Source organism: Lactuca virosa, chromosome 4 (assembly GCF_052849685.1).
Source record: "Lactuca virosa cultivar CGN04683 chromosome 4, Lactuca_virosa_CGN04683_v6, whole genome shotgun sequence".
Classification (NCBI taxonomy): domain Eukaryota; kingdom Viridiplantae; phylum Streptophyta; class Magnoliopsida; order Asterales; family Asteraceae; genus Lactuca; species Lactuca virosa.
Genome location: NC_136429.1, coordinates 296,083,409 through 296,097,006, shown reverse-complemented (window position 1 = coordinate 296,097,006; position 13,598 = coordinate 296,083,409). Strand labels below are relative to the sequence as shown.

Below are 13,598 nucleotides of genomic sequence, written 5' to 3'. Positions count from 1 at the left end.
GCTGCAATGTACTCAGCTTCAGCGGTAGACAAGGAGACGCATGTTTGCTTCTTTGACTTCCAAATTACGAGTTTGTCGTCTAGAAATTGACATCCTCCAGTTGTGCTTTTCCGATCAAGACCGCATCCACCGAGATCAGCATCAGAGAATGCTTGCACAAATAAACCTAAGTTGGAAGGGTACCAAATTCCGAGAGAAGATGTTCTTTTTAAGTATCAGAATATATTCTTTGCTGCAGTCATATGGGGTTCGCGAGGATTTGCCTGAAACCTGACACAATAGCAAACAAAAAACATAATGTATGGATGACTAGCTGCTAGATACATCAATGATCCTATCATTTGTCGATAAAGAGTCATATCACCTGCTGGTTTGTCCAATGACGGTGTAAGCTTCGTTCCGAATGCCATTGGAACCTTGACCTTCGAGTCTCCCGCCATTCCGAACTTCGCTAGTAAAGTCTTCGTATAAGCCTCCTGGTTGATAAATATTCCCTCTTGACTCTGTATAATATTCAAACCAAGGAAAAATTTAATCGGACCCATTGAGCTCATCTCAAACATAGTCTCCATCAAGTTTCGGAATTCAACAGTTAATCTAGCATTAGTAGATCCAAAAATGATATCATCAACATAGATTTGGACAATCATCAGATGGTCACCATCTTTCTTACGAAAGAAGGTTGGGTCGACCGAGCCTTGTTTAAACTTAGATTGTTTTAAAAATCTACTGAGAGTTTCATACCATGATCGTGGTGCTTGCTTCAGACCATAAACCGCCTTATCCAGAATATAGCAGTGGTTCGGATATTTCTCGTTTACGAACCCCGGTGGCTGTTCCACATCGACTGTTTCTTCCAATTCACCGTTCAGAAATGTACATTTGCCGTCTATTTGATAGACTTCAAAATTTTTATGTGTTGTATAGGCAAGAAAAATGCGAACATATTCGAGCCTCGCAACCGGTGCGAATGTTTCTTCATAGTCTATGCCTTCTTCTTGACAGTAACCCTTCACAACTAACCGAGCTTTGTTTCGTATCACATTCCCCTCCTTGTCAAGCTTATTGCAAAACACCCATTTTAGTCATACCACAGAAACATCCTTCGGAGTTGGGATTAGTCTCCATACATTGTTTCGTTCAGACTCATTGAGCTCATCCTGCATAGCTTGTACCCAATTAGAATGATCAAGAGCAACCTTAACATTTTTGGGCTTAATTTTGGAGATAAACGAATTGAACATGCAAAATTCCATCTTTGAAAATAATGCAGTCAGATTCGCCTTTTGTTGAGCTCTGGTAAGAAATCCAGAAGATGCTTCTCCAATTACTTGAGTTTTAGGATGATCTCTAGTCCATTTGGTCAATGGGGGGTAGTTCGGATCACAGGATGGATCCAATTCGACATTCACTTCTTCAAATTCCGATTGAACGTCAGAGTCATTATTTTTGTTCTCATTCTCCCCCTGGAATGTTGCATGTGGCTCTTCATTTGGAATAGGATTCTCCCATTGGATTGGACTTCCAGGGTTTACATGAGGAGTTAAATGCTCCCCCTGAATAAGTGTGCTTGATGTGGAGGTTGAGTTAGAACCCTCCCCCTGAATTGGAGCATTCGTAGCTTGTGGTTGAGATGGAATGTTAGAAGACTTCGGACTAGGTGGTTCGTTTTCAAGATCCTTCGCAGCGTCATCAATATTCTTCTTTAGTTCATCTTCCTTATTATTTGCTGCCTTTGATTCTAAATAGATCGCCTTTTCTGGCTCATCAAACAGGTTCATGAATTCCTCGTAAAGGTTTGAAAGAGGAATCGTCACTGGATTGATCGTGGGAAAAATCTCCTCTGATTGAGAATCAGTCTTCTTCTACTTCTTTAGATAATTTTCGTCAAAGGTGACATAATAGGTTTCTTCTATTCTTTTGGACTTTTTGTTGAGAACCCTATATGCCTTCGAAGTCAGAGAGTACCCCAAGAAGATTCCTTCGTCAGCTTTCACATCAAACTTGTTCCTTTGCTCTTTAGAATTGAAGATAAAGCACCTGGAACCAAAGACATGAAAGCACTTGACGTTAGGTTTTCTTTTATTGAGAATCTCATAAGGGGTGATTGAAAATCTTTTATTTATGAGAGATCGATTCTGAGTAAAGCAGGCTGTTCCGATAGCCTCAACCTAGAAGTAGAGCGTCAAGTTTGCAAAAGATAACATGGTCCTCGCAGCTTCGTACAGAGACCGGTTTCGTCTTTCAACAACTCTGTTATGCTGAGAAGTGTAAGGAGCTAAGAAGTTATGAGCAACTCCCTTTTCAGTCAGGAATTCTTCAAACACTTGGTTTTTGAACTCCGAACCTTTATCGCTACGAACGTTCCGAACTAGCTTTCGTAGTTGAAGCTCGATTTGCTTGATAGTCCTTAAGCTTGAAAGTGGCTTCTGATTTCTGTTTAAGAAAATAAACATAGGTAAATTTGGAAAAATCATCAACAATAACTAGAATGTATTTTTAACCACCAATACTCTCGATGGCAGAAGTACTGCAAAGATCTATATGTAACAGTTCAAGTGGCTCGATCACTTTGGTGTTGATGATTGTCGAATGACTTTTCCTACTCTGCTTTCCTAATTTTTAGGCAGCACACAAATGTTCCTTTTCAAACTTTAGAAGAGGAAGCCTCGCACATGATCACCAAGTACGAGTTTGTTGATATCCTTGAAATTTAGGTGCGAAAGCCTTCGGTGCCAGAGCCAACTATCATATGTTGATGCTTTCGTAAGAAGGAAAATAGCAGGCTTTCCTTTGATAGGATTCAGATTTAACGGATACATCTCGCCTTTCCTTTTGGACTTCAGTAGCACTGTTTTGGACTTCTTTTCAATAATCTCAAATCCCTCATCATCGAACGACACTTTCAACCCGGTACCTACAACCAATTGAGAAACACTTATTAGGTTATGTTGCAGGCCTTCTACATAGGATATCTTCCAGATGGAAAATTCCCCATTCGTAATCATGTTGTATCCTTTGATTTCTCCGAGTGAGTTGTTTCCAAACATCACTCATCCTCCATCCTTCAGCGATTTGAATTCCCTTAATTCTTCTTTCCTTCCCGTCATGTGACGTGATCACCCACTATCAATATACCATTCGGAGTCAAACTGCTCGTCACGAATCACCTACAAAATTCAGAGATATTTAGGAACCCAAAGTTGTTTGGGTCCACGTGAGGCTTTCTTAGAAACATGAAAAGTTATAGCTTCATCAACCAAGTAAGATCGTTTTACCAAAGTGGAATTCTCTTCTTTCGTGATTTTTAAAACGACAATCCTATTATTTTTAGGATTCTTTTCTTTGAAAAGAGATTTTCTTTGTTTAGCTTGAATTTGTTGTTTGACAACCTTTTTCTCAAACTTCTTTTCCTCCCTTTTCAAGTGTGCTTCGGATTTCTTGATGGGAGTTTTAGATTCCGAAACAACTTTTTCTTTGCCCTTAACATCTTTCGATGTGTTGGTAGATTTTGAAACGTTAGGATTTGTAGAAAAATAACGCTTAGTCTTTTCAAAAGGTTTCGTTTGTTTTGAAAATGATGGTTTTTGAAAAACTTTTGGTCTTGAAGCCTGTGATGACGAGGACTGGTGTTTTGAAAATCTTTTAGGATTCGGATTTGGAGAGACCTTCGCATTCGGATTTACAGATCTTTCTTGACTGACAAAATTGGAATTTTTGGATTTCCAGAAATGCTTTCTTTCTTTTAAGTTTTTCTGATATCTAGCATTTCTTTGACGTTTTTGAGCAACAAATTCCTTAGCTGACTTATGACAACTAGCCATAGGTTTCGTATTTCTAACACGAATGTCAGTCGGTTTGGATGACATATCATTTGGAACATTTTTGGTTCCACTCGAACTGCCTTTTTTGTAACTGGAGTTAACCTTGTTCAGTGGTTCTGCCACATATCTTCCCTTTGTTTTCCAAGAGGCCATTTCAGAAAGACCTTTGGTTTTATCTGCATTGTCTATGGGAGAGGACCAAAAGTACTCGTCACACCCATCAACATTGTCTTCTTCTACGGGGACGATAATTCTAAGGTTTGTTTCTTGTTCAGTCCAGAAGTTGCGAAAACTTGATTTTGGAACGGTTTGAACTTTCGGAAAAACTGTTGCCTTTTCTTTTAAAATCTTAGAACCTCCATTTTCAGAAATACGAACATACTCCACTGAATTTTCAGAAATTAAATTATTCTTAGGTTCAGGTTCACTTTTAACAAATTCAGAGCAATCAATCTCATCCTCCACATAAATCTCACTCATTTCACTTTCATCATCAAATTCAGATACGTTTTCAACATCAGGAGTATTTTCTGAACTCAATTTGGTGCATAATTAGTCAAGTTTCTATACAGTATCAGATTTAATTTGCTCTTTATCTTTTTCACTCAAAATTTGTTTCAACATGTCTGTATGTTCCTTGGACTGTATGTAAGCTTCAATTTTGTCCAGACCAATTTTGTAAGAATCAGTGACATCGTCAGAGGAGACAATGGATTCGCATTTGTAGCAGTCGGCATCGATTTCGTCCTCTTTCAATTCGATAAAGGGCAAAATCATTTTATGAATATTCTTACCTATTTCGCAGTCAAGATGTAACTTAGTGATATTAAAATAAAGACGTTTAGCAATCAAACAAAAAATATTTCTCTGTTTTAACAACCCTAAATTGTCTCGTTGCAAATAAATCACATCATCCCTAGACCTAGACAACTCCAACTCCAACTTCTCAATCCACATACGTCTCTCTTCACTTTTGTTCGTGACCTTGCTGATTTGATCAGTTAAGTTAAAATTACTTAAACGAGTTCTTTTTAGACTATCACTGAAACTAGAAACAATAAATTTTAAATCATCTAATTTAGTTTCATACCGAGAGACGGGAATATTAAGAGATTCGAGAATAGAATGTACCTTGTTAATTACTTTCTCTCACTCACTTATCTGCTCAGAAACTGGTTTTGCAGCGAAGCAGTTGTCAGAGACCTGACGGCCATCGGTAGTGTATCCTCTTTGAACCGAGACTTCACTGCGAACCTTCATACATTTTCCCTCGAACCCGGGGACATCGGACTTTGCTACGAAACATTCTCCATGTTTTGGCTTGCGAACATCTTCATCCTCTGAATCATTCGAACAAACTTCAACTCTTCCCAACTCGTCATCATCTTCCTGCACAATCAAAGCAGGCTTAACATTGTCAGCACTTTTCTTCCTTCTGATCTCCTCAATTTTCCGGAGATAGTAAGCTTCATCTTTATCTTCTACATCTTTCTTCTCTCTCAATCTTCGCAACATACACTCCTTGGACATAGCCATGACAATAGTTGCAGTCATATCCAGAATCTCCCATAAGGTTTTTTTCTTTCTTTACCTCATCCTTTTGAGAGTCCATGGAGCTCCCGTCCTTTGTTTCATCTGAACTGTAGTTCCCTTTCCAGTTCCTGTTTCTGAGGCGCCCAAAGTTCTTTTTCGCAAACTTTTTGGGGTTTGAGATCATTAGAGCGTATTCTTCTTTCGTAAGTTCGCAATCTGAGATATCAGACTCCAAATCTTCTTCTGCTACAGTTTTTCCCTTCACAACCAGGGCCAAATATCCCATTCCAGAAACAACCTTCCCTTCCTTTGTCACTTCATCTTCGTGGGATCTAAGAATTCCCACTAGCTTTGCCAATGTATAGTTCTTAAACTGTTCATGAGCTTTTACAGTTGAAACTACTGCTTTCCATTTGGACCTTAAACCGTTCATAAACATGACCTTTTGTTCTATTAATTCACGTTTTATTTTGTGTTTCATCACCCTACTTAAGAGATGATTGTAACGATTGAACGTTTGATCAAGCTTTTCCTCTGGCTTCTGAACAAAGGCACCAAACTCTGAAAGAAGAAACGTCTGAATGGAGTGTTCCAGATCTGCATCACTCGAATAGATCTCTTTTAATCTATCCCAGATCTCCTTCGCTGTTTCACAGGAACTCACCAGACGAAAGGTGCCCGGGGGTAGAGCAAAATTTATTATCCTCAAAGCTTTGATGTTGCTCAACAGTTTTTCCTTCTCATCTTGAGGAATGTCTTTAATGTCGATAAGAAGAGTATTGTATTCTGCTTGAAATTTGATGACTCTTCTGGTTCCCATGTGCCTGAATGTTCCTTCTGTTATGGCTGGCCAAATCGTCGTTCCATGGTCTTCAATACCCAGAACATAATCCTCAAAATGTAAAGCCCAGACTTCATAGTCTTATGGGAAGAGGATAGGGATCCTGGTAGTAGATCCCATGTTGCTAAAAAGATTGAAATATAGAGTATGTGGATCCTCAGGCTGCATGTTATAGATTCACTAATACCCAGGGCCGGTCCAAATGTATATGGGGCCCGGGGCGAAAAGAAAAAAAATGGTCCCTTAAAGACAAATATAATAAAGATTAAAAAAAATATCATTTATTCTTACTATAAACGCATTTAATTAGCAATAACAAGCAAGCCAAATTATTTATCTTTTGAGCTAGTGTGAGTTTGAACCAACTTTAGGCCCTAAAAATCATTTAGGTAATAATTTTTTTTATATATATACACTACATGGCCTACAAATTTTGGGCCCCCTGGAGACGTGGGCCCTGGGCAGTCGCCCGGGTTGCCCACCGTCTGGACCGGCCCTACTAATACCTGTAAAGAATCTGATGTGTAAAACTAAAATTGAGTTTAGGGCGTAATAAGGATCAAGACCCAACGTCAACAATCGATCAAAATGATGAAGACGGCAAGAACAGATCCACTAAAAGTGGAAAACCCTAATAACACTTCGACAGAAGAGTTGCGTATGATTTACACAATCTCCTGCTCCGATACCAATTGTTGAGACAATAAAAAATAGATCGATAGATTCTAAACTGGAATATGAATCAAAACAATAAAAGATATGATCAAAGTAATGTCGAATGATTAATAATCACTGCCTTAGAAGAGCTCGATGAAGAACTTCTACTGTAAAGACACGGTAGGGAATCACAAAACGACTAACCCTAAAACAATACATGCATGCAATATTTAAAGCCTAACCCTAGCATCATAAAGACTGATGGACAGGCCCAAACCGTAAAAAGGATAATAACATACATAATAAATTTGACACAATCTAATAAATAACCCAACAGTATTCTACTACAATTTACAACAAACCACGGGAGGTTATTAATTTTGAAGTTGTTGGGCACAAAACTTCAATTTCCAAAATGCATTTTTGTCAATTGATAGGGCTCCAAGTATCTACTGAGTCAGTTGATCCAAAATCGATTCAAGCCACATAAATCATTGAAATGTTTTTCCAGATGGGGTATACTTCTGACATTTGTTTCCTCTCAAAATTTAGAAAATCTTATTTGCCACCAATTTGGAATGGTTTGTTTACCATTTTGTTCAAAAGCTTATCAGAGAGGATTTCAGGCTCTGATAGTGCAAGTAAACTTTTCTACACAATGATTTATGAGCTTTTCACTGGAACAAAGGTTGATTTTGGTACAGTTATATGGCTTCAATTTGCTCAGAGTGTTAATTCTACTACTCGACACATGGAAATTTCTTATGCTCGATTTTGGTCTATTGTGGTTAAGCGAGCTCTTCTTCATTATAAAGTTCCAGAGATGACGGATTCGTTGATGGCCGAAATTCTGATGATGCAAAAAACCACATTTGTTACTACTGATCCGAGGAATTTTGAATTTGTTGGATCAATTCCTGAAGTGATGTTGGAGAAAGTCCCTTTAAATAATGTAATTATTAGGGCTTATTGGAAATTGCATGTTTCTGGTGTTCGAGAACTTCCTATTGAATTAAAGAAGATTACTGAAGCTGGTGATTTACTAAAGTATGGAGGAATAAGGAAAGCCAAAGCAGCTGTAACTGTTGTGGCAGAGGTGTCTAAGAAACTCAAAAAGATGGTGAAGAAGCCAAATTCCTCACCACCTGTGTTTGAAGAAAATTACAATGAGCGAACAATGAGTGATGTTCAAGGAGAAGATGTGCTCAGAAACGATGAAGATGATACTACTAATAATACTGAGATTCCAATTGTTTCGGAACTGTCTACAACAGAGGCATTTTTGCAGGTATCTACTCCACCATCTTATTCTATTCCACCTGAGTCGAAAATCTTTGAGAATATTGATACATTTCTGAATTTATCTCAATATCCACCACCACCACCTCTTTTTCCTACATATACTTCACCTATGACAACATCGATTCCAATTTCATCCATTCCACCTTTACCAACATTTAGTACAGTAAATTCTTCTCAACCTCAAATTTCCATATCTTTCCCTACTCCACTCTTTACTAAATCAACTACACCTCCTACAACCACCACCACTGAAAATCCACCATAAGTTTCTACTTTTGAATCTGATAATGAGGAGAATTGATCTTCAGGCATTCCTGATAACACATCTAATGTGGAGTCAAATGTCAATATTGGTGTTTCTGGGCACATTCCAACTTCAGCTGTTGATGATGATATAATTTTAGGGGATGATCCATATCCTATAGATACTTTTGTACTTCCATCCTTCACTATGAAAGTTGATATTGATGATGATGATGCTCCAATGACGAAAGGTCAGTTCAAAGAGTTGAATCAGAAACTTGATTCAATCTTGCTTCATACATAAAATTTTTCCACATCCAAATGGGAAAATTTTCCGTCCACTCATTTAGCTACAATTGAGTTGTTGACTTCTGAAAATGGAAAAGTTCATGAAGAAACAAGGAAGATGGCTGCAAACTCTGCAAAGCAAATTACAGAAGCAACTGTGAAAGTTGAAAAGATTTTGATTGAAGTACAAGAGTTTATAAAGGATTTCTATAACATCCATAAAAATCATGCCAAATTTAAAAATTTTAAAACATTTCAAAACCAATGATTATTACAAAACTTGTTTCCGAAATAGTATAATGTCAGAGTATCCCAGAATCAAATCATGAAAACATAAAGAGGTGTACGATCATGCCTTCGCCTTCCCGCGATCATCAGAAGTAACTGAAACAAAATCTACAAATGTAAGCTCGAAGCTTAGTGAGTTCCCCCAAAATACCAATGCCATACAATCATAATCATATCATATAAACAAACAACATGCATAATGAGCCTTCAGCCTCATTGGACCGCCTCGCAGGCCTTCAGTCTATCTGGACCATTCTCGAGCCTTCGGCACGTCTGGACCGCCTCGTAGGCCCAACAGCCTATCTGAACCGCTTGTCGGGCCTTCGGCCTAACTGGACTGCCTCGCAGGGCCTTCAGTATATCCAGACCGCCCTGGGTATGTTAGCCTTCAGCACAAAGCAGGACCGCCTCAACCCAAGCCCCAATTAAACAATCATGTGCCTATAAATATCATATGCTAGCATATATAACAGTCAAACCGATCTAACATATCACTAATCATAGCAACATCCTATAACCAGGATACCGACCTAACCGGTCACTAACATAGCATCATCCTATATACCAGGATACCGACTTAACCAGGTCACTAAGCATATTACCATCCTAACTACCAGGATGTAAATCAATAAGCATATCACGAAATAACCCGTATACAAATCCGAAAAAGGGACGGCATTGGTGCCTTAGACCCTATTGACATAGTGAGAAGAACTCACCTCACAAGTAGCTCAAAGTGATAAAGTCAAACTCCACAAAATGCAGCTCCAATTCCAACACCTACATCCACCGATGATCCATTTCCATAAATTCCTAAATTACCAAAATACCCCCAGAAGTCAAACTGGTCAACCCTTGGTCAAAGTCAAAGTCAACGGTCAAAGTCAACAGTCCATGTTGACCCAACTCGTCGAGTTCTTTAAGAACTCAGGAAATCATAAAACCCTAATTGACTCGCCGAGTTTCCAACCAACTCGTCGAGTCTATGCGTGTCCAGATGTGGGGGAAAACCCTAACTAACTCATCGAGTCCTCTTACTGACTCGCCGAGTTCATGCAGAACCAATACGAGCATTCCTCAACCGACTCGCCGAGTCGGCTATGCGACTCATCGAGTTCATGCAATCCATTTCTTATCCAGACGTTTTTAAGCCACCCCAAAGCTCCATATTGCATATCTAACCTCCTAGGGAATGGTTTCCACGTAAAGTTGCAAACTTTACGTACATGCATGGTCCTAAATGCCAAAACCAAGCTAAGGGAAAGGTTTAACCCAAAGAGAAAGGCCCAAGCTTGCTAAATCAGATAACTTATGGCCATAGGGACTTAGAGAAGTCCAGATCGGAAGTTACAACTTCAGATCATGATCAATACCTGAAATGGTTCACATTAATGCCAAAATGGCCCTAAACTTTAGCATGGAGAGATCTAGCTAGAGGGAAGTCAAGGTAACGACTTGTTACCTTCAAAATGATGCCAAGATGAAGTAGAGTCAGATCCACAAGCTTTTCTTTACTCCAAGTGCCTTAGACTTCAAGCCTTCTTCACCAAAACCACTTTCTAAGCTTCTTCACACACACAAATGGAGGGTATTCGAGATTAGGGTTTTTCTGGACTCAAGGGGGACGGTAAGGGAGGCTGAGGGAGGCTAATTACCCTTTAAATAGGGTGCAAAACCCTGGAAATTAGGGTTTCATTTTCCAGCTCCTACTCGTCGAGTCAGGGTCCTCCGACTCGCCGAGTAGATCCAATAATCCACGCGGGCTAACCCGCCTCTACACGACGAGTTGGGGAAACCAACTCGTCGAGTAGGTCCATAAACATGTATATAAGGTTTTAAAACTTATACCTGGGAGTCGGGGTGTTACAATTTCAGAATTACTTCGGACAAGAGTGTTGTTTATATGAATAAAGTAATTGAAGGCTTTCGTATTTCATTGCAATCGGAGAAAAAGAATTTTTCCACTTTGCGGTTTGAAATTCAGAAGGATAATGCATATCATCATACATCTATTTCCAATACGATTCTTTGCATGTAGAATGATCTTGCTGCTGAAAAAAAATAATGGATGAACTTGCTATACAAACTCAGAAGGTGAACGTTTTGAAAGAGGAACTCAAGAACGCTTCCATTAATCTTGCAAAACTTTAAGAAGAGATGAATCTGGTTCAAGGCAGAAATTTTGAAATCAGCAAACGCTTGTTAACAATTGTTGAATCCAGGGATGCTCCATTTGTTGACTACATTGTTCAAATAATGGATGGCAAGTTGAAACCAGTCATGGAAAAGCTCAATAATATTCAAAGTGTTCCGAGAAGCGGGGCTTCTGCAAAAGAAGTGAGAGAATCAAAGGTGAATATTAAAGATCCTTATCAAACAGGTTTCATGGAGAAAACAAATGATGCTGGCAGGGTTGTGCTTGAAAAGAAAAAGCTTTCTGAAAAGATGAAGGAAGTTAAGATTGGTAGAAAGGTTAAGGTAACTTTCGCTCCAGGAAAAGGAAATATGAATATCGTTACTGAGAAGGTTTCTGAATTGAATCCTCAGATGACTGAGAAGGAAAGAATTGAGAAAGAGAAAAGAGACAAGGAGCTAGATGAGCTTAATGCACTAAAAAGCGAAATTCGATGTAGAAGATGTTGAACTTAAAAATGTTGAACAAATTCTTGCAAGCAAGAAAGCGTTATTTCCTGAATGGACGCTTGATCGGATGCAAAATGAAATAATAGATAATCCGAACTTGTTCTGGCTAGAACCGAAGACATCCTTTGATACTAACAACGATGTTGAGTGTCATTTGGATTTTCCGATCACTCCCAGAGTTTTTCTGTTCAGATGCTTTGAAAATATAGTATCAAATGCTGCAACAAATAAGAAACTATTTTTGTTTTATCTAAAGTTTTCTCAGCGTCAGTGTGAATCTTGGACTTTGAAGAGGATTGTAGGACTCAAGGTTGGGCTTCCTGAAAAGACTGATGAATTTCTGAATATTCATTTCAAAGCTTATAGAGGTCAAAAATGAGTTTACTTTGGCTGACTTTCCATTTCTTAACCCTTATGATTGAATTTCAATGTTCAACATTGTTGGAAAGGATGTGACGAAGTATGAGCCAATTTATCAACATCTGAGGGAAATGATCAAATGTTATATTCTAGAAATGTCTAAGATGGATGTTGAGATTTCAACGGTGCTGAATAGAAAACCAATTCTGAAGCCTTTTGAACAACCTGATAATGTTGATAATATTAAGGCTGGAACAATTGATAAAGAAAAATGGAGTATTGCTTACAAGACTCAGGAAGAAAAAGCGATCAATACTCGTCTGTTTTATCTTAGAGATAAGCATTTGTATTTTACAGCAGCTCTGAATCAAATCTTAGCGAGGGCAGAAGCGAACAAGTCAAATCTTGCTGAAGATACGAACTGTGTTTCTGATATGATAAAGTGGTATATATCTATCAGGATGACTATTTTGAAGATTATTCCAAAAGTTTTCGAAGTTCAAATGAAAGAAGAAATAAAGACTACAACTGCTGCAAATTGACACAAAGGGGGAGGTTGTTAGGTTTCGAAATTTGTTGTGTCAATGTTGTAGATTTCTGAATTATATTAAGTCTTTGTTTAATTCCGAATGTAGTATGCTGTGTTTGGAATTTTATGTATCCTTTCAAGTTCTCTTTTCATGCCTTATATATAGAGGAATTGTTAGTAGAATAAGCACGCTGTTCTAAGGGGCATTACATAGAATAGTTCTGAACTCTTGTAAGTAACTGTTCTTTAGTACTTATTAATCAAATCAGATCTTATTTACTCTCTGTTGTTCAAATCCTTTATCGCAATTATGTTGTTGACATTTTTGTTATAGAATCTTTCGATCTTTAAATTCTAACAGTGTTTACACATACATTCACATGTTGAATTTAAACATGTTTTGGTTGGATATGCGAACTCACATGGTGAATCTTTGATGTATTTCATAATCACACAGATTCATATAGTGAATCTATTATGCATTACATTATGAATATATTTTGAATTTTGAACAAAAATTTTTATTTCATTTTGAATGAGTTGGTATTCAAAGCAAAAAAGAATTATAAAAAACTATTGAATGATAAAATGAAGTTTTCAAAGTTAATTGAGTTTTCAACCACAAAATTCACAGAGAGCGACGAATTGGAAGAAATGAAGAAAGTCTTTGAACAAGAATTCAGTAATAAAAGATAAAAAACAAGTTGAAGATGAATAAAAAAAGGGATGACGATGAATCTGAAAAAGATAAAGATAAAAGAGGTGGAGATGAAAATAAAATGATGGGGATGAATTTGAAAAAAAAATAAAGATGAAAGAAGTGAAGATAGAAGAAGGGATGATGATGAATCTCAAAAAAATAAAGAGATGCATGAAGATAAAAGATATGAAGATGAAAAAAAAGATGATGATGAGCGTGATATAAGTAAAGATGGGAATGAACCTAAAACAACAGAAAAAAAACATGCAGTAGGGATAATATTTGTGTCACCAAGAAATTTGTACAATGATCCAAAAGTTCATGAGGTTGCTGATTCTATAATATGTGCTTTAAACTTTAATGATGATGATGATTTTGTTAATGTAGAAA

At 37.7% G+C, this 13,598-nt stretch overlaps 1 protein-coding gene across 1 annotated transcript; it reads right to left on the bottom strand.

The window, feature by feature from the left end:
• Positions 1–215: 215 nt before the first annotated feature.
• Positions 216–1,781, bottom strand: LOC145105996 (uncharacterized). The gene is made up of 4 exons (XM_079043050.1): positions 1,332–1,781; positions 770–1,061; positions 365–503; positions 216–270 (listed from the first exon to the last, which is right to left on the bottom strand). The coding sequence occupies exons 1-4, from the start codon at positions 1,779–1,781 to the stop codon at positions 216–218; spliced, it is 936 nt and encodes a 311-aa protein (XP_078899176.1).
• Positions 1,782–13,598: the final 11,817 nt, after the last annotated feature.

Bases quoted from the DNA above. Each gene is read 5' to 3' on its own strand.
- LOC145105996 (XM_079043050.1), bottom strand. From the start codon at position 1,781: ATGAACCTGTTTGATGAGCCAGAAAAGGCGATCTATTTAGAATCAAAG. The intron at 1,062-1,331 runs GTAATTGGAGAA...TTTTGCAATAAG, and splicing joins GAGATCATCCTAAAACTCAA to CTTGACAAGGAGGGGAATGT. The intron at 271-364 runs GTGATATGACTC...CTATTGTGTCAG, and splicing joins GTCATTGGACAAACCAGCAG to GTTTCAGGCAAATCCTCGCG.